This window comes from Bombus fervidus, chromosome 7 (assembly GCF_041682495.2).
Source record: "Bombus fervidus isolate BK054 chromosome 7, iyBomFerv1, whole genome shotgun sequence".
Taxonomy (NCBI): Eukaryota; Metazoa; Arthropoda; class Insecta; order Hymenoptera; family Apidae; genus Bombus; species Bombus fervidus.
The window spans coordinates 14,057,602-14,079,809 of NC_091523.1; the positions used below are offsets into that span (position 1 = coordinate 14,057,602).

A 22,208-nucleotide genomic window follows, 5' to 3' on the forward strand; every position below is an offset into this window, starting at 1 on the left:
ATATCCGACAAATAGTTGTGCGGTTAGATTGAATTATTGAAATATTGAAAAGAATACGAGGATCAGAAGGTTAGATGAATCCATTTATTTCAACGTGAACTCCTTTTATTACGTGAATGAAAAATTATAGTCAAAGGATCAACGAATCCTCGTTATGCAATCCATAGGATGATTCTACCAAGGTGCGTATAATTTACAACCATTTAAAACTACAAAATTTAATACTTTATATTGACATACTTAAAAAGACCTTTTTTATTTTTTAAAAATAAATTAAATTTTCCAGCGTTTTTAATCTTCGCGTAACAGCTGATCTTTTAAAACCATAACTTTTTAAAAGTTGAACAGCAGTTCTGTTTTCACGTTCGTTTTTGAGATAAAATACTACAAAGATTACCCAACGGATGTTGCAGATCAGAATTTCTCAGACAGCGCTACACGAACTGTGTGATTCTCTGATGTTCCTGAACTTTTTCTGTATTCGAAACTGTGGATCAAGAAATTTATAGCGCCTTGTAGCGATCGTTAAGCATATGCGTATCAGTCCGCAACACGAATAAATACATATACCGTCTCTACTTTCTCCGCTCGGCCACGGAACTTCCTACATCGGTGCTACTATATTCAACAAGTCAATCATACGTTTATAAACACCGCTGCAGCCATAATACCGGTTTACGCGAATTACATCGATTCCATAATTCACTTTTGCAAAACAATAAAGCGTTACGATATTGGTACGAGTTCCTTCCCGACCAGAGAAAGTTCCTAATTTTCTTCGTCCCTCTGAAAACTCAATCTTATCGAACGGTAGGAAGGAACCAGTGTTACCTGTTGAAAGTATATTTATATCGCGGCTTTCGTAATGATAAAACGCGTGGCACAGGTGCGAATTATTCACGAGAAAGGCGTAACGTTGGTCGAGATCGCGCTATGCAGATGTCTTTTCTAACAAATAAAATATCATAAGACTGCAATGCGATCATAGAGATCTACATCTGTGTGTATGCACATATTTATTTATTCGCGTTTTAAGTTCGTCAGAACGTGAATTCGTCCGAGTACGTATGCACGTAACCATGGCATAAAACTCCATAATGTTTTACTTTCAAAGAGAGCGTAGAAGAAAAACCGATCTTCTTGCATTGATTGCCAAAGAAGATCTCCATCGATAAAATTCCACGTGTCGAGATTGCGTGCGATTATACGATGCAACTCTCTATGCTGCTACACGAGCCATGTAACAAAGTGGATACACTCGTTGTGAGTCGCGTTTCGCAACATGGACTTGCAATTAGTATCCTCTGAAGGCTTTTCTATCGAGAACAATTTCCAACGGCAGAGATTACTGCGACGCAGCTTCGATGTTAATTAGAAAGTTCAGAAACGGTCGAATAATCTGAAGAATCAACGACGATGCGGTAATATTACTTTACGGGATATTTGTATTTGTTATCATCGGATAAATTGTAAGTGCCACATTAATTGTACTTTTCCCGATGAATTCGATTAGTTTATCCCTATCACGCGAGATTGTCCGTAGTGATATTTGGTAACGTATAATTTCTTACAATTACGAAGTGCAGGATACTAACAGAGTTGTGATAACTGATGATTTATTAGTTAAACTTGACGGCTGCCTTTAAACTATAACATTATTATTATTATTATTATTATTATTATTATTAAAAAACATATATATATATAATACATGCATTATTAAAACAAAGATTATTTTTAGATTCTTTGAGTTATAAAACTGGTTACGAAGGTCTTTCACATTGATACAGAAAAAAACCTCTGATGTAATGTAGCCAGTGATATTTGAATAACAAATGTACGTAGAAGTATACCTATATATATACCAAATAGGATAGTATATTATTACCATGTTTTTTAATAGGTAATTTATACTTATGAGCGATAGTATATCTTATAATTTGAAATATAAAAAGTGTACAGTAAATAATTCTCATTTCCTCGCGATCAAATAACACACGTTACTTTCTTTCGAAGTACAATGGAGGAGCACTACGAGAACGATTCGATAAGCTTGCCGTAATGAAAATACTGGGGATAAAAGTCTCGATTTCAGGTCTCCTCGTAAATTCTCTACGATCTATGATCATGTGTCGTCGTAACAATTCTATTCCTCAGTTACGCAAGCTCTTTTATAACTCGTTTGTGTAATTGTTATGTACACAGGGACTAAGAAGTGGATCGCTCGAGGCTCTTCCACGAAACGGAAACATCTGTCCTAAAAGAAAGTAAAAGTACGAAAGGACAGGATCACATTTTCTTTATCGCCAGATTTAATTCGTTCGATTTAGAAGATCTTTCCATGGCACATTCACTCATCGACGGTTCAAGCTTCGTATTGTTCGACCGCGAAGAACGTAATAATGCGCGAAATAGGAAGCTCGACCGCGACAAGAGAGCAGACTCGAGAGTAAAAGTGCCTCCAATCGTGTTGTTGCGTAACGCTAAAACTTATGAAATTTCCGCATGAAAGAGTACACAGTCCAAGACCTTAAACTTTGCGGCTGCTGATTAGGTTTCACCTTCTCGAGAAGAAACGCAAACGTGATTAGGGGAGGTGTTTTAATTAAACAGTTCATCAAACCATTGAGATGTTTTTCTTTATTTTTTCTTAATGTATAACGGCTACGCAAGTATTCGAACAGTGAGCTCTCGAGAAACGAGCAATCGATTGTCACAAGTGCAAACAATTTTATTAACAGCTTTATATACGTGATTATTGATCATTGCAACGAACGGAGTTTATGCTTTCATCTCGTTCTGTTTTGAAATCATTGTCATTGAGAAACTCATGGACTATTGTATTAGAATGTCATTAATTACAGATGCATATTATATGAATCGATGTTGAGAAAACGTCATTAACTTTAAATCGATGCAGTGAACCATAATTATATTCCATTACGCATTCTGTCACAATCTATTCTTAATGCAATAAAACGTCTATACATTAATCGCATATCTGCATTTAAATTAACATCAATGAAAAATATTACAAAGTTTATTCTACTTACTATAGGTATATAAAAATATATCTTGAAAAATCTTACTCATAACAAAGATTCGTCACTCAAAAAACGATGTTCTTTGATTCTGTCATCGAAGGACGCAACGAAGGCCGCGAACTTTGCCTTTGTGACCTAGTTATTGAGCAGGATTGTGCTCGAAGATCCATATGTTTATGAGTTGATCATTCATGATGTTTATTCAATTAGAGATGAAATTGATGTGGTGAAAGACGTTGTGAAAAATCTCTTTAGCACCTTCCACCATAGCCAGGTCGGCAATTAGCCTGGAAAAGAAAATCGTTTCAACGTCAGATAGTATTGTAGTTATCATTTTATGCAGAAGGAGAGTTAGAAAGATCGAAGATAATTTACTATTAGATACACTATGCTATAAATATTAATTATATTATATCATAGTCATTAACGTATTATTACACAAGATTTTAGGTCAGAAACTTATGTCATATGTCATATAGCTCTTTTCATCGTAAAATATTCAAATCCGTTAATGGTCGTGCAATTTGCCACACTCGAATCCCATCGACAATTTGCAGAGAAAATATTTATCTTGTTAAATTATTTATATTCCTTCGCAATTATATTATATTATTCGATTTAAGAAAGAAGTTCCAAAGTATTCGCCAGAATAGTAAGATAAAACATATGAAGCAACAAAATATTACTTATACGTTAAATTTGATATTAAAATTTATCCACACCTCTCAATGTTATTTTACATCTTATTAAAAGTGGTTAATGTTGTAAGACCAAAGTGATTCGAATTTGATTACGGATTATACGAGAATATTTCGTATATTTTTGCATATTATTATTACATCTTTTACATTTTTTAATCATTTCAATTTCTCAATGCATAAAAATTCGTTTAATTATGATAAATAAAATATAACTAATAATTATTTCGCACCATGTTATCTAAACATAAAAATTCTAATAAATTGCGCCAGGTTCAAAGTTCTAATTCTTAGATATGTTTTACGCAACTAATACTTATATCTACGTATAATACCCGTGATAAGGTTTATATCAACGAAAAAAAAGGGCAGGACATGTTTTCTCTTATTACCATAAAAACTATGATTTACCAGAATCACGTCAATACAGGCTTGGTTATATCGGTACAGGTATTTTGTCGCAGAATCCGGTTACGATGTTTCGAAATATTCAAGCAGACTGTATCTACCGGATCAGTCTCTGTTCCGGTAGTCGATCTCGCAATTTCATCTAATAGCTTGCGCAAACATAATAGATCCCAATAGAGAAAAATACTTAGATCTGATGTAGGCCGCCTCGTTTTGGAACATAATAAACCGAATTAATAGTAATGGATGCAAAGAGATACAGTGTTTGTTGTACGAATTCTTGAACAAAATATTTCGAAACGCAGTTAGAACACGATGAATTTATTTCTTTTTGTAGAAAGTCAGATTTTTTTTTTTATTTATTACAGCGCGTAACTCCTGCTTCTCTTCGACTTCACTTCTCAAGAAATAACTATGCCTTTGACTTCGATGAAGATCTACAATTTTTTTTTTTATTATTATTATTTAATTTGTACTTTACAATTTGTCCAGCTGGATATTTGGTAAATCTGTCTAACTTAATCGTTAAATAATATGCGAATGATTACCCCCAGCAGGATACCATCTTCGAGTTTGACTATTTTGTTTTTTTAGCAAGATCAATGGGGTGTTTTCTTTTTCGTTTTTTTTTAAGATCTACGATGACTAAGAGAAATGTATGATCAGGTTCTTCTATGTTTCGTCATCATGATATCAACTTTCGTAGTAAAATTTTTAATTTTTTAAGAATGTATTATTAAATCTACGAAATGTAATATACTCGAGCCTGATTAATTATGTGAGTCGTTTAGAAGCCGTCTCAAGCAACTCTATAAACTAAACAGTTCAGAAATGTGATGATGTTACGGATGCCGTGTTTTATATTTTTATCAATATTCATGGCATCATCTGCCGATTAATGCCTTTGCATTTATTTTCTAAGAATTACATAATCGCGTAATTATACGCGATATTCAAATTCTCTGCGGCCAAATGTTATCAGTGTATCATAATAGTATATCAAAAATAGTATATGAAGATGTCATACGAACATCATATAAATGCTACATGGAGAAATCTACGTGGAGAAATCTCAAGCTTTAACATTTCTCAAAAAACGAAAATTTATGTTTCAACATATAAACTTGAGAAGTCGGAATTTTATATTTTCTCATAGATATTATATCGAAATAAAACATTTTATTCCTCAGCATTCTCAACTTTTGCTTCTAATTTTAAATAATATACAACACATTTAACAGTCAAAAATGAATTTCGTCAATTTCGTATAACTATTGTAAAGTTCAGAAAATTTTAATTCGAATTAATGCGACGTAATCGGTGGTAAGTAAAGCACGCGCAGAAGCATATGGAAGACTGATAAGGTGAAAATTTGTTAAAAAATCCCACCGTTTTCTCGTGGACTGTAGCTGGAGTTGTACAAGTATTATGAACGAACCTAATGACAATACTAGATGCAAATATTCTTAATCCATTCAATCATTCTAATACTTCGTTGCATAGTAACGCATCTTTGTTACTGCTCATGTCATATATCATCTTTTTTATTACAATTGCTTAATAGTGTTTCCAATCACATGTATTTATATGATATTTTCTATTTATCTTGACCTATGGCTTCTGGTCTAACGTTTGACCGCAAAAAATTGGCTTCTAAGCAATTAGTATGTAAATGATAAAAGATAGATACAATGGTGTGCAAATACTGTTCATAGTCACCGTACTTATTTTCTATAGTTCTATTTGCAAGAAGCGGTCAAGGATCAAATGTTTCCAGCATTATTACGACACAACGCAATATACATATATTGTCGCGTTAAAAATTCTCGACTGTACGCTGTACATATTCATTGGAACGCGAAGAAACCGAAAGTCGAAAAACGGTTGACGGGTGCAAAGGTTCTTCTTGCAACTAATTTGATTCGTTCATCTCTTCCTTCGTTCTTCGAATGCATGTGAATGGGACAAAATAGAAACGAATAGAGGTAAACAATATACAGAAAAGTTTCTTCACTGGCCAGCAATGAGATCAAAAGAAATTTCGCAAATACGGTTCGAGGGTCAACCGGTGTCCCATCGATGACGAAAAGTACAACTTTCTTTTGAGAATTGAGAGTGAACGGCCTTCCCTGTTAGCGACCATATTACATTATTATGCAAAAAAACCAGGAGAAACATTCAACCAGTTATCTGTTTTTTATACGGAATGTTTGATAAACTTTATTTTTTTAATGCTGCAATGCCTGTCCCTTAGTAACTTATGAATAATGAAACTTTAATATTCAGAAAGGACATGTGTTACATAGAGTAGAATTCCATTTATCTAATTCCATCGTGAGAAAAGTTCATGAAACTGGAGTTCATATGTATATGTAATAGTTCTAACAAATGTAATACGACGAGCAGACGGGAAAAAGGGGGAATGTCAAGTTTTAACGTTTCTCAGGAAACGAAAATTTATTTTTCCTGTATATAATATCATAACGTCATATTTTCTCATATATGAAAATAAAACATCATTTTATTCGTCACATTATTTTGCATTATTCTCAACTTTCGAAGCATTTCCCATTCACGCACTGTTTGTATTTGACGTTCCTCGTTTTTTCGTCGTGGGTTCAATGTCTTGTAACTACTGTAAGACACAGAAAATTTTAATTCGCGCTGTGACATAGCCAATAATAAAGAACACACGCGGGAGCATACGGAAAAAGTTTTAAAATTCGATATTTTCTCTTTTTCCGGTGGACTCTTCGTATATTCGCTGTGTGACTTTCAGTTTATACATAATTGAATTGTATCGTTAAAAAACAAGTATACATGAACGAGTTCAGGCTCAGACAATAATTAAATACGATGGAGAGGAATTCATTTCATTTTCATTTCATTCTTTCCACTAACAACTAAGTAATGAGACAATGTGAAAAACAGTTTCACTCGCGTAAAATGTAACATTCTGTTTCGTGAAGGTACAAAAAATCTATCAAAGGTATATTACAGAAGTGCATTACACAGAACACATGCAAAAACAGATGTTATATTTTCTGAAAAAAATAAGTAGATTATCTCATAAATCCTTTAATCTCTTTGGCGAGAAGAAATACTAACGAGAACACGTATTATGCGATTACTATTCTTCGTTATTTTTATAAAGGTAGATTTAATAATTGAAATTGAAAAAGTTCAGAAGAATTATTTCTGTAAAAGGATCTATAAATCTGTGCTAAGTATGTATATCGATAAGAATGTATGTTCTAGTCAAACTACGTATTCTGAAATTTGTATTTATTTTGCGAGTATAAAAACGATAGGCGATTAAAATAATAAAACGATATTATAAACAACACTTCAACAAAATTTCCAATTTATCCACACACAATTCACTATTTTATCTTATAAACACTTTTCCAAAAATCTGCTCAATTGCAAGTGAAACGTTGCATCGACATAACGTTGATTCTCAATGAGTTAATCGGACCGAGTTAATCGAACTAAAATTTTATTACGATAAAAGAAGTTCTAGCTTATCAAGTTGCGTGTCCAGTAAATTTTCGAATATTCCTATAATCAATGGATACGTTATTGCCCATCGGATATCCCAGTTCATACAGCGTATAATGTACGACCATCGTTGGGTCTTCCGTGATCGTTTAGCATGGTTGGTAAACCCGTCGGACGAGAAAAGGAAAAATGAAATCGGGAAAAACGTTTCGATCTATATTAAAGTTCCTCTATACCATACACTGTCCATTGAACGGAGCTACCGGAAATTCGACAGTTCCAGCGTGACTTTCACGGTCCGATAACGATATTGCCAAGTACACGAAACGGGTAAGGCAACTTGATCGTGGGTGGTGACACGAATGAACGGAAGAACGCGATCTTCCGCGTTCATTCATAGGTCAAACGGTGAAATGTGCTTTCACCTTCCATCTGCGGAGGCAGCCTCGACCGTGAACGCGATTACAAAGCATGCAACGAATTTTGAAACGACCATCTCTCTCTTTCCCTCTCTTTGAGATCTGGTTGAAAGATCTGACGAAGTGCAACGTGTTCGAGCAAACAGCTAGCGTGTAAGTTGATAGTAATCTCTTATTTAACGGTTGCTGAAACCATAGACGATCATTAAACTGCGGATGCTTATGCAAATTTGTGTTTCTAAACGTGATTAAAGAAACGAGATATAAATAGAAAGATACGTGCTTCATCCTTCAGATATTGTAACAAGTATGAGAAAGTTTTACAGTATCAACGAAAATTAGTTTTAATTTAGTTCCATCGGTAAATATTAACATTGTACTTACATAAGCAAATTACTAATACAGTTATGTGTAATATATTTCACAGTCACGTTGTCTGTTTAATTTCTTATTATAACGTTCCGAAGCGTTAAACATCGAATAACCAAGTAATCGACTAATTTTGCCTGAATATGTCCATTATCTTCGATTTATAACAATAGATTTTGAATAGAAACTATATTACACTGTATGCGATCTACACAGTTTTGCAATACTAACATTTTACATATGCATAAAAGTACGTCCTCTAACCATCGTTCGTTGTTAGTTTACATCCTTGTAAAACGCACTGCAGTCGGTTTAGTAACGCGCGAGGTCAAAGTTTACCTAATGGATAGCTTTTTACGAGAACATCTCGTAATCGACGAGTCGCGTTAGACCATTGATAATTTACAGCGTAGATACTATCAGCGATAGGTACGTTTTCTGTACCTAAGAGTTACGAGACAGTTTCGAAATTTCACAAACTTATTTACATACATGTCACGCTCGATAACAAAAAGTTCGATTTTTCAACTTATTTTCCAGACTCGTAACACCGTGTACGGATCGATGAATGATCGCTAGAGAATTGGCGCTAGAACGTTCACTTCTAACGCGATCAACGCCATTAATAGTCATCGATTTATTGAACGCGCTATTAATTCATTGCATCTCATTGATTTCATATGATCCGAGTGAAATCGAGGCGTTCAACCAATGATACGTCTATTAACCAATTACTCCACGACGCTGTGTAATCGTATACGAACGATAGTATTACGGAATACGCGTTAATCCACAGAATGAACGTCCTCTTCCTTCTCTTTCTTTCTTTTCTCATTGGTCTCCTTTTATTTTCTCCATTTTTTCTCTCATCTTTTTATTATCGTCATTCATCTTTTTGAAATATGTATAATTTTGTGTGCTAGACTAGATTGGCCGCGTAGTAGTGACACACGTATGTGAATATGAGTGTGTGGAAGTATGTGTGTGCGCGGCGTCTCGAAAAACAGCTGAATGTAACTGTGCCATTGGCAGTCTGATGGAAAATGGTGAGACAAAGAGAGTACTGAGACGCGTGCAAATGAATATCGACGAAGATCCTGGCAATCGTTTATTAAATAAATCTAAAACTATTTTAATATAAATTCTAAGTACAATCTTAGCGTCCCTTTACTTTTATTTCGGCAATTAAGATCCACAATTCTCATCACCTCTTTCATCTTCTTTCATTTGTTTTGTAAGGAAAATGTAACGCGTTCAAATTGGGAATAATTCTATCGAAAATAAATATTCTTCTCGTTTAGTGACTATTTCTGTTATTCTCAAAATAAAGTAGAACTCTCATTTTTTAATATGCCGATTAACAAAACGATCGATTATCGGATTGACGGAAACTTCGTAAATAGTTACGTTTGACAACAAAATGTTTTATAATACTCGGCTGTCCCTTTTAGGGCAATAAAAAGAACGATTTCCGGATTCCACGTACATACAGCTTTTAAAAAACTGCGAAACCTTTCATTAAAATTGAGAATGAACCGATTAAATGCAACCATCTCGTGAATCATTTAATTGAACGGGTACCGTAGGTGGTGAGAGCAAATTTATAGGTTGCCCTGTCCTTTTCAGGAGAAACAACAACCGTTACGTCATGTGTGAAACCACATCTGTCTTGTTCGAGAATGCAACGCCCAAATACGCTCAATGCCCTTTCCGAGTCACGTAATCCGCTATCTCATTACACGTCATGCACTTCCACGTGTTCGTGGAATAAGTTGGTCACATATTTATCGACTTTTGTGGCAAAAGTATATTTTTTATATATAGAAAAGATTATCGAATGAATCTTTTCTGTTAGAAATATTAAGAAACATATTTCCAAATATGTATGACTCTGAATAAATATATTTTATATATATATAGTTTGTATACATAGAAATATATTAAGAAACAAATACACATCATCGATGCATGTTATTAATGAACGTCATTTTAATGACTTGTATTCGGATATTATAGAATTTCTTTGTCCCAGTTTCATACGACGCAGGTGACGAAACCACCATTTTGCAATGTTTTAATAAACCTGCTAATTATCGAGCTGCTGTCTTATCGCGATAACCCAATTTTTTTTAATGACAAGGTGGCAAATATAGATCGTGCAATAACTACGTACAAGCACAGGAATAGTTAAGAAAATCGCTTATAAATAATCGAGTAAAACGATTTGTCCACATTATCATAATATCGAAATAAATATATGAAAAAAATAGTGAAATTTTATTCGTTTTCTTCCTAAACCTGTTATTGCTATGCAGAGGTATTTATTAATCATCATTATTAACAGTGTAATAGAATGACAAATGAAGATCAGTTTAGAAGATAATTTGTAACTCTTCATCCTCAATTTCCTGCATTTCTGGGTTACAAATGCTTTCAACAATTTATAAAAAATATATACAAATGCGTTACGCATGATAACATTTAAGATGTGAAATTTATATATTAATATATTTTACTATTTTCTACTTTCTCTCGAGTCACGCTGTTAAACCATGATTAGCTTCTCAAAACTTTAAACACCTTGATTCTTTCTATATGTGCAATGATTTCGTGGAAAAGATTGCAAAATATCGTCGTTATTGAAATACGCAAATGCATAATATGAAGGTTCTAGTACCGACAGTAGAGTTTAACATAAACAGGAAAACAAAGCTTAAAATATAATAATTATGTATGTTCGATTGGAATAGAATGGCTTCAAATTAGGTCGAATCGAAAGTATCAGATCGATGACGTATTTTGCATCCTTGGATTATCACGAGTTTGAAATTAGTAATTAGCCTTGTATCTATATACAATATCAATTGCACGATCATTACCGCAATTATGCTAAATTCTTTAATAACGAAGCAATTAACAATCTTTTGTTGCTCGATTCTGCGACTTCCTGCGACTCTGTATGCGAATAACAGTTAGTCAATTTCAGGCTCAAGTTTCGCGATATTAGACAAAATGAAAAGGCAGACGGAGCGCGAAAAAACTCACTTTTATTTCTCACATGTTGCACAAAAAATGATAATACGTGATATTCTACCCATTAAAGGAACAAACTGTAGGAAACTGACAGATAAATCAGCATTTCTAAACTAATTACGTATATCTTGAAGATACGTGTAACTTGTTTGAACGTTGCCAAGGAAATTTCTATCGACGTTCGACTTTCTCTTTCATCCAACCCTTTCAGAGAGACAAATTAAATTTGAAAAAAATAAGAATTTCAATATATATATATAAAACATTGAATAACAAAATATAATAAAATATAAAATATAGATATATTAATAATAAAGTACAAGATACAAAACATATAAAATAAAATCTAATTTATCATTTTCTACATACTATAGCAACGTATTCTTTAAAATCGGGAATCATTTCACGTTGTTCATGTACGTAACTTTAATTAATATGAAAGGTAATTCCCATCATCTATGGATATCTTAAGCTTCTCGTAAAACCACATCAACTTAGAATTCTATCCATTTATCCACGAGTACTTCTACTTACAGACATTTCGTTAACCTGTTATTCCTTCTCCATAATCGCGATAGAAAATTATTACTTCGACAAGTAAGAACGCCATAAAGATAATATATATTATCATCTATAGTCTTATTAATCGTTGTGGTTTACTAGTAGTTATACTAATAGTCTCGCTAAAAGGAACCGATGTACTGGATGGCGTGCCATATTTAGGGGGTGGGGCCGGACCGTAAGTTGTCGATACCGGTTCATTCGAGGTGTTCGACGAGGCGCCTAAAATAGTCGCAATAGCGTTCACTAACGAAGCAACCACTTTTAATATCGCGTTAAAGATGTCTTTGATCGATGAGCCGAGCAGATCAAGTGAGTTTGATGATGGTTTAGGCTGAAAAGTTCAGAAGCTCAGTCACAGAAAGCTAAGAAGTACATTGCGGATGTTTATGCATTTATGGGAAATTTAATCCATTAATCGACTGTCGTCGAAAGATGAAACGCCATTATAATTAAGTTTGAGATATGGTAATCGCTTATTAACGACTTTACTTAACATCGTATTTAGCTTTGTGATTTTTTAAGTTTGGAGGCAACGGTTTATAAAAATGTGCTTAGGGAGTTAAACATCGTAAGATGCACAGGATGTATATAATATAAAAAAAATATATAAAACATTAAAACATAAACGTACACTTTCACATATTTCCTGAAATATTAGAACATGTAAAATCGAGTTCCCGTTACGATATATAAAAGATGAAATGAGATTTCATGTGGTTATTTGTCTTTGTAAAAATGTGAATCTTCATAAACATCCACAGTCTACTAATAAAATCTTAGGAAATGTTTCTGACTCTGAGTTACAGGAGACAAGCGCAATGTACTGGCGAATAAGAAAAAAATGAAAGGACAAGGGAAAACTTACATAACCGTATGGACGGGGAGGACCATGGTCAGCACCATAGCTAGTGGGAGCTCCATAAGTGTCCTTGGCACCGTTGGAACCACTGGAACCTGCACTGGTGCCTGCTATCGATCCAGCGACCACAGCTTTCACGAGACTCATTAGATCTGATTTACCACCAGCTCCTGAATTCTGTAAAAAGCCAACAACCAAAGGACAGTTAACGGGTGTTCGTTGATTATTGTCAATTGTTATCAATATATTACAAAAAAATTCGAAATTTTAAATTAAAATTGTACAATGGTCCATTATATCGATAAGATGCGAAAGCTTTTCGTTTAATATCTTTAGGTTGGCAGTTTTAGTGTTAAAGGGTTTGCAATTATTTCCAAGAACTATCGAGAGGCAGTACACGATGGTATACATGAGACTGGTTTAGTAGTGAAACGGTCGATTTATTAGAGAAGAACAAATTGTTGTTAACAGAAAAGTCAATGCGTACTTTGCTAAGACTAGAGACAACTCCGGCTATTAGGTTTGAGAGCACCGTCATCTTTCCAGGTCCAACCGGCTAGAAATAAATGGATATTTTATAAAATCAATATATATCATTACTAAAAAAACATAATATTATGGTAATAATAATGAAAAATATCGTAAATAAATAATATATATGTACTTCGAGCAAGGGACCCAATGAAGCCTTAATGAGATCACCAAAACTCGATCCACCTTGACCTGGAGCCTAAAATTCACTTCAATTTGCCTTCTAATACGAAGAAACAAACATTTCCAAAAATTATTATTATATTTACGTTACTGATTTGACGACTCAATGGTACAGCCAATGGACCGATAATGGGCCCGATTAGCGGTGCAACTAATTGAAGAAGCGGTGTCAAAATCGCAGCCGAATCTCTTTCGCCATTCTTACCCTGAAACAAACTTTATTTTTTACCTGATCTTACCTGCACTCTCGGTATCCCTTCTTATCGATTTCGTTTCTCTGCGAAAAATTCTACAGAAACTTGATAACTCACTCCACTAAGTTGCAACAAGATCGGAAGCAACAGTGCTGGGATATCGCTTCCTCCTGCTTCACCATCTCCCTAAAAGCGCAAGATGATGTTTTTTTTTTTTTTTTTTTTTAGATAAACGAAGCATTTCGTGATGATTCATTAGAGTTCTTACTTCCGACAGGTCTTGAAGTATTGGAATTCCTACTTCGAGTAAATCGGCAATATCAGCGTCGGAGTCAGGCTGAAAAAATGAACAAATGTAGGATCCATGATAAATCTGATAATATTCGTACAACCATTAGATCATTCAATAAGTTTGTGTTGTTTATTTCCTTGTTATATACGGAAGTTTTATACTAATCTATCCAGCTTTTATATCATTCCCTCTTTCTTTAGCTATCTTGGCTCTAATTTCTCATTATATTCAAATCGAAATGTATATTATTCGTTCATCTTTCCTTCCAAATGCCTTCTGTAGATTAAATTCGATCGTATAAAATTATTCGTTTCGATCATTTACTATTTTGTGTTCTTAAAAGACATGGCGAAAAATATGAACATGGTACGAACTTATTAAACAACCTAATATGTTTAACGTTGCGTATTAATAATTTCGAAATCCTCGTCAAAGTTCTTACGTCGCTAAGATCTTCCAAAGCTGGTGCGACAAGCATAAGCAAGTCGATGACAGTTTTTATGGGACCACCTTCTTCGTCGTCGTCATAGTCTTCATCTGACTCGCTTTGGTTAGAACTCTCTTTAGAGTCACTCTTGTTATCATTTTCTTCGTCGGATTCGATGCCATCCTTATCTTCGCCGCTATTTTCTTTACTTTTGTTACCTTCTTTCCCACCATCGTCCTCTTTGTTATCATCGTCCTCGTTGCTGCCATTATCCTCTTTGCTTCCACTGTCGTTGTCATCGTCCTATCGATTAATAGTTCTCGTAATAATAATATTTCGCGATATGCTACACCATAGAAAATGAAATCGAACGTACCTCAACTTGTTGCGCCAAAGACGTCTGATTACGTCTTCCTTTCTGTTTGAGCGCAGACTGAAATAAACGAATCGACTTCAATAAGGTTCCGTTGATGCGTGTTCGTTGTTGTTTTCGGATGACACCGGTAACGTTGAGAACGCAAGCAAATTCGAAGAAATTCTGTGATTCACACGCGAGTTTGCACAACGATCTCTTGTTGAAGAAAATTAAACCAAAGAGAAATAAATATTTCTGCCGATTAGGTATATAAATAAATCGTTAATTAATTCATGATTTAAAGACAGACGATGAGACGTGATTTATGGAAAAAGATTATTTTGCAGTAAATCAAATACGCACATATACCTCGTGGACTGTATGAAATCTATAAGTCGATTTCTCGTTAAATATGATACATTCGTTTTCGCAATTCTTTTTCAAGTCATAAATTGTATACGTGTTACATAATTATTTGTGTTATGTAACACCAACTTTCGATTTTATTTGCTTACCCATGAAGCCTCAAAAAAATCCACATGATTTCGTTGATGCTCGTAATAAACAATGTACGTTGAGTAATTAACGCGTCCAATTAAATTATCTACTCCACACCTGTCAAACCTCTTACATTGTCTCTAACGAATGCAACCTTATTAATTCACACTTTTCTACGATACAATGTCAATTTACGCACACCTTTCACCCGCCTACTTCTAATAACTTCGAAGTTATACGGTTCTTGCTTTCTCATTTCTTCGCAAAGATAAAAATATATCTTTACCGTTTGTTCTCCTTTTACATCTACAAAGCTAACGAACGCTGAAAGCCCATAACGTTTAAGCGATAAACAATTCAAACAATCGAACTAACAGAAACGCACATTCTGCTTCTATTGAGAATTTTCACTTGTGACGTTTATATTATATGCCATATCAACTGGTCAAATATGTACGATACTTTTACTCATCACTGAACTTACCGGTGGCTTCTGAGTAGGATAAAGTTGAGTTCTCTGAGACTGTGGAACCCTTTGACGCACTGGAACCCTCTGCGTAGTCGATGACGTCTGTTGATTCAACGGAGGCGGCGTAAGATTCGTCGACGGAGTATTATTTCTTCTGATCGCGACTATCGTCTTCAACAACTGACTAATCGGTGATGACTGACGCTTTCCTTCAGATTTTTGTTTCTTCGACTTGTCCCTCTTCGCGCCTTCCTTCTTCTTCTCTTGCTTCTTCCGCTCCTCCTTTTTAGAATTGTTCATTGTTTCGTTCACTTCAATGCTATCATCGAATACAACGTTGATTTGTCCAGATTCGTTGGTCACGGTGTAATTGGTATCAAAATACGGTGGAAATTGATCAAGAGGATCTCTAGTTGGTATCGTGAAGTATTTGCCACTCTCGCTCTTCAACGTGGTCGTTTGTACAGGTTCTTCGTGGGTAAACGTAATCACCGCTTCGAAAGGAACTTTGAACAGCGGTTTTACAGAACTTATGTTCCTCTGTTGAGATAGAAAATCAACGCCTTTCAATGGTATTTCATCGTTGAAAACCAGAGGACTCCGCGTGGTGAACGTGATCTCATCCGCGATACCCAGGTTGCTGGAAACATTCCTTTCGACTCCGTCGAAAAAGTATCTAGTAACAAAAGGATCGTTTGGGAACTTGATGTTGTCGCTAGTCATGGTCACAGGTAGATAAGTCCTCGCAGGAGGCGAAACCACGTTTGTATTTCGAACAATGTCAGTAGGTCTCACGTCGATGCCAATAGCTGGTCCAAAGTCAGGAAATTGAGGGACAAACAGCTGTCGATCCGTGGATTTCAATAAATTCGTCGTGTCGAAGGCATTTTTGTTGGTTGGCTCTTTGAATTTCGATCTTGGAATATTTATATTCGCTGCGATCTCTAGTGGGCTTGGAACAGTGGTATCGGTGATCGCGAAGCTGTTAAACGGTGGTTGAAGTTGTCGATTGTTGTTAAATAAACTCTTCGTAGTCGCTCCGTTGATCGTAAACGATGGCAACTGTGCAGTAGCGTACACCTTATCCTTCGATAACTGAAGATTTCCATTTCTTTGAGGGCCTCTAACGTTCTCGGGTTGTCTACGATTCTCTAAAACTCTAACATTTTCAGGCTGTCTACCGTTTTCCACAAGTCGAACGTTTCCAGGATATCCACCATTCTCTACGATTCTTATGTTTTCCGTGTGTCTACCGTTCTCCAGAATTCTAACAGCCGCGGGGATTTTCGTTTTCTCAAAGTTCTCGGCGTATCTCGTGTTCTCGGTGCTCTTTGTGTTCGCATAATGTCGGATACCATTGACAGGATTGATGTTATCAAAATTTTGCACCGCCAAATTTCTACCGCTGTTCTGCGGTCTTACGCTCTCGAAAGCTTTGCTGTTGTCGAAACCTCTGTTGCTCTCTGCAGCTTTGACATTTGCAGTAGGTTTCGACTGCGACTCTTTCACAGTAGTCAGAGTGATATTTATTCGAGACGCCATTAGACCCATAACGTACCTGGCCCATGCTACCAAGTCGTCCTTGGTCGCAATTTTCAGCGGTAACTGAATCTCCAGAATTTTTGGCACAGCGGAGAACCCGTTTCTCGCGTCGTTCGGAGCGTCTTCTGGCAAACGTTTCGACAACGGTGCGGCCATTGAAATCACCAGGTTTGTCGCTATAAGCGCGAGCATCGTATAGGACCCTGGTATTCTCCTCGACAACAGGAAAAACATCGTTATTGGTCTTCTTTACGAGACAATTTATCGAACGATAAGGTATTAAATATATTTAACAACACTGATGCTTAATCGTTGCTCAACGTCCACGCGAATTCGTAGAACAAAAATCGACACCTGGACGTCATTTCTGCGCAACAGGCGCACCTTCCATTTGACACAGAATCCGTCGTTGCTTGATAAAATCGACAGCGTATTCCCACTAGGTATTGCACATGTCGATCGTAACCGTTATCGGGCAAAGGGAAATTCGACGTAGAATCGCGACGTGAAAACTGATCGGAAACATGGAAAAGTGGATGTTTTATAGCGGGATGAGTAATTGGTCGCCCCTTTCCTTGCTGATCGTGCAAGCGTGCACTTTTTCCGTGCGCCGATCGGCATATTGGCATTTCTAATGACAGTGTACAACGCCTCGGCGAGTGCGCTCACTTCCGTCGTTGCATTCGCAATTACGGGGGTGCAATTTCTCGTAGGAGGCGCGGTGCACGCAAAGTGCGGCCGACGACAGGCTTTCGCAACGCATGGGAACCGCCTAATCCGAAAATCGTGTGTAATGGATTCCAAGTGTACAATTGGGACGTCGATTTACTAACATAGCAACTTTATCTCTTAATGGGTGCTTCGTGAAATCTCCAAATCTATAATTTACGGATGGCGTATCCTTTGTTTCTCGTGTCTTCGAAATGATTGCGAAAAGAAGCGGAGAATCTTGAAAAAATTCGTGTTTAACGGTAGTCGCTTCATTTTACATGTTGACTTCGGACAGGTGAAATGTTATGAAAGAATGCGGTAGGAGAAAATGTAAGGATTATGCGTGATCGTGCATAGAAGCAATCTAACAGTTTATGATGGTCACTAAGTTCAGATGCTCGCTTATCTTCCATGGTAGAATTATATCAATATTTACAGTCATTTTTCTCTTATCGCCAGTAAAAGTTGGAGTTATCACGATGAAACTTGCTATTTTTGTGCCTATAATCTTATCGAAATACGCTTCTTTCTTCTTTCTTTTTTGCAGATAACCATATTTACGTAGATTGAAACTGTTCTCGACTTTTCCGTTTTAGACGAATACAACAACGCGAATTGCAAAAGTTAAACAAATTGACAATGAAGCCTTACAATTGGCAACTTGTGGTTGGCCGTGAACGTGATATTGAAGTATTAGAAGGTGGCAACAATGACCTTAGCATTAGGTGAACAAACTGCCACTGCGTTCATTAACAGTTTTCAGTACGAAACAAAACAAGGACAAGTTTAACTCTATCCCACGTTGATGAAAGTTACCACGCTGGTTCGTGCATATTAAGTTAATCGCACGCCCGCGCCGCCGTCTCAAGTTGATCTAAGATTTTGCTCGAATCACATTGAGCTATACTTTCAGGTTCTTTCCAAAGTACTTCTATCGTCGTAACTTTGATAAATCTGTGATAAAACGTTACCTATTTCGATCTTAAATACCTAATGAACTATATCTTTATATAATCGTAAAATGGTTCATTGGGTGTTCGATGTATGAACTTCTCGAAAGAGAAATTCACCAGCTCGATTTAAAGTAGTATATTTCTTAATTTTATTACTATTCACGGATACGTGATTAGCAAATTAAACATAACGACTGTAAACGTGAATAGAATTAAAGGAGCGAAGCATAACAAAGATTAGTTTCATTTATTCAATATTATAACGAATTCTTCGCATTTCCGCACCTTAAAATATTCCATAACTCATAAACATTCGCAACGTAGTGATCAAGCTTCGTAAAAATCTTCATAAAAACTGCTTTCGTAAGCTTATCTATTCCAAGACGATGGTATAAATAATCGCGAATGCCAAGATAAATATTAAAAAAAATAATGTTCGTAACATCTTCAGCTTCCTCTGTTTTTCTATTTATAGAGTTAATCAACATGAGTTCTGAGCAAATGGCATAAAAATACAGTACAAATGTCATGAAGTATTCAGCAAGCTGCCTCGTGAAACACGTAAAAAAAGAGCCAAAACAAAAAGGAAAGGACGATGTACGTGACATGAGAAAGTCAACGATGATTCTACAATCCATAATATTGTGAATGATTAAAACCAGTGAACGAACTGTAATAAATTCCACTACGTTATCACGCTGATCATCAGCGATCGAAGAGATATAGCAACGTATCGTGGAGCCTGAGCTCTGTCTCGCAACTAGCACCATTAGATCGGTTTACTGACCAGTCTTAAGAGACTTTATATCGTGCCACGACGATCGTACCAAATGTCGGCTGGACGATTCTGATTTTATAATTCTGATCCTTTCGAGGTCGATTTCGTTATTCGATAGAATTTCAATATTCTCGACGATTTGCGATTCCGCCATCGATCTTTATCTTTATCATCCGCGTGTTAGAAAAAGATAGAGTCGGGATCATTCTTGTTTATGCAACAATCGCCTTACATCACCTTTCAATTATTCGCGTCACTTGTTCAGCTTCCGCTGGCAATCGGTGAACGTTTATAAATTAACGTCCAAAATTTTTTCCAAACTCGAGTTTAATTCTAAAAGCACGTCTAGATGTTCAAATGCGAAACTATGAATTGACCGTCTGTTGACGATCATCTACAAAAGTCAAAATGTTAAGGCCGTTGCTGAAACTAAAAATTTAAGCTGTGAATCGATTATAAGTTTCTTAACGATCACCTATAGAAATTAGAAAGTTCTTAATACGATACAACTGTTCTCAACGACTTATCGATTCAGTTGCGTTTGTTCGCAAGATTTCACGTGTCGATCGGCTTTACGGATATATGCAGATGTAGGAGGATAGAAATAGGTTGTTGTCTCTCATGAATGTATGTATAAAGAATATTTATTTGACATCGGTGATTTATAATCCGTCTTCTTTCTTTGCGAAATCTACCACGAATTTTGCTCAGTTTCTTAATTCAAAAGTTTAAAGTTATATTTTCGAACAGATTTACGCGACAGCCGTTTTCTCCCCATTTCACATTTCTACATATCGTAATTAAGTATTAGGTTGTCCGCGAAGTATCTTTCTTTCTTGCACACGTGTCGTTTACAACAATGTACCTTCGTACAAACGTGAAACCAAGTCTGTGAAATTTCGCGGTGTTCATCTCGACAGAACAAAATGAATCGTATGTAATTCGACAAAATAGTATAAAACAAAAAACGTTGTGCGCCTATTATTTCCTCATAAAACGAAAGGAACTTTTCGAACAACCTAATATAAAGCATCACCACACGCTACAAGTGGAACTATCCTTTTTATGCCGAGCCAATTTCACACATATTAATACGAATCATTGTTTCCTATACTTTCTATTCTACGAGCACATCCAACGTTCTTTATTGATTGCTTTTTACGTGCAAGATTCTACTCCGCGAGATCTTGTAATTTTCTACGTTCTAATCGATTTCAGGTAAACTTAGTAACATATCTGACGTAATTAGAGAAACTTACAAGGGATAAAAAAGAAGTAGAAGGGCCAGTTGACGCTTTGACTGCCACGGTGGTCATCGGTGACCGGAGCGCTAGAACTTCTTACAATTGTAAAAATTGTATGAAAATTGACAGTTAGAGCATTTTGAATATAACCGATAAATAGAAGATACATTGAAATAAAAAGTGCCCCATTGAACGATTAAACATTTTTATTAGAAAATCGATAAAAAAAAGAAAGAAATGGAAACAAATCTTGCATCTAACGGTGCACTGTGTTTGCATCCATATCTTTGAGGGATAATCTACGAATATTGTTATAAACACACTTTAGAAAATAATCGTAAATACTGCTTTATAATCATATAATTGAAGTTAGAAGTGTGAAAATACCTTACTATTATATATAGAATGAGCAAATACCGTTTACTAATATCTTCTACACGTTTCAACAATATATTCTGGACGTGTTGCTTATATATAACCGATAAGTAGAAGATACATTGAAATAAAAAGTGCCCCATTGAACGATTTAACATTTTTATTAGAACATCCATAAAAAAAAAAAAAGAAATGAAAACAAATCTTGCATCTAACGGTGCACTGTGTTTGCATCCATATCTTTGAGGGATAATCTACGAATATTGTTATAAACACACCTTAGAAAATAATCGTAAATACTGCTTTATAATCATATAATTGAAGTTAGAAGTGTGAAAATACCTTACTATTATATATAGAATGAGCAAATACCGTTTACTAATATCTTCTACACGTTTCAACAATATATTCTGGACGTGTTGCTTATATATAACCGATAAATAGAAGATACATCGAAATAAAAAGTGCCCCATTGAACGATTAGACATTTTTATTAGAACATCCATAAAAAAAAAAAAAAAAAAAATGAGAAGAAATCTTGCATCTAACGGTGCACTGTATTAAAACACTTTAAACATAAATGTAGCTCATCAATACAATCTGGACAATAGATGGTCAACTTTTTGGTTCGATTCTTAGCAATTTTTGATCCTGACTGTTTAACATTTTTTTTTTTTTTTTATAGCATTCTCTGCAAAATTTTCGAGTCAGATACGCTTGCCCTTCTTTCTTCTGCATTTCGTGTTGTAATCTTTATCGAA

At 35.4% G+C, this 22,208-nt stretch overlaps 1 protein-coding gene and 1 long non-coding RNA gene across 2 annotated transcripts in view; one reads left to right on the plus strand and one right to left on the minus strand.

Moving 5' to 3' along the window:
- LOC139988809 (uncharacterized) overlaps positions 1 to 12,943 on the plus strand; it is a 31,498-nt gene extending 18,555 nt beyond the window's left edge. Inside the window, exon 3 of the long non-coding RNA XR_011800216.1 lies at positions 12,843 to 12,943. This is a non-coding gene — a long non-coding RNA (uncharacterized lncRNA). The remainder of the gene's footprint in view (positions 1 to 12,842) is intronic.
- Positions 10,816 to 19,561, minus strand: LOC139988807 (uncharacterized). The gene is made up of 10 exons (XM_072006569.1): positions 15,860 to 19,561; positions 14,895 to 14,955; positions 14,538 to 14,797; positions 14,072 to 14,140; positions 13,921 to 13,989; positions 13,696 to 13,815; positions 13,560 to 13,625; positions 13,383 to 13,451; positions 12,902 to 13,072; positions 10,816 to 12,367 (listed from the first exon to the last, which is right to left on the minus strand). Exons 1-10 carry the CDS (start codon positions 17,618 to 17,620, stop codon positions 12,104 to 12,106), a joined length of 2,910 nt encoding a protein of 969 aa, XP_071862670.1. The 5' UTR covers positions 17,621 to 19,561; the 3' UTR covers positions 10,816 to 12,103.
- Between the last annotated feature and the right edge of the window lie 2,647 nt (positions 19,562 to 22,208).

Coding starts and splice junctions, on each gene's coding strand:
- LOC139988807 (XM_072006569.1), bottom strand. CDS start 17,620: ATGTTTTTCCTGTTGTCGAGGAGAATACCAGGGTCCTATACGATGCTC. Junction 14,798..14,894: donor GGCGCAACAAGTTGAGGTAC/GTTCGATTTCAT, acceptor GTGGAAGCAAAG/AGGATAATGGCAGCAACGAG. Junction 12,368..12,901: donor CTCCCCGTCCATACGGTTAT/GTAAGTTTTCCC, acceptor TGAACTTTTCAG/CCTAAACCATCATCAAACTC.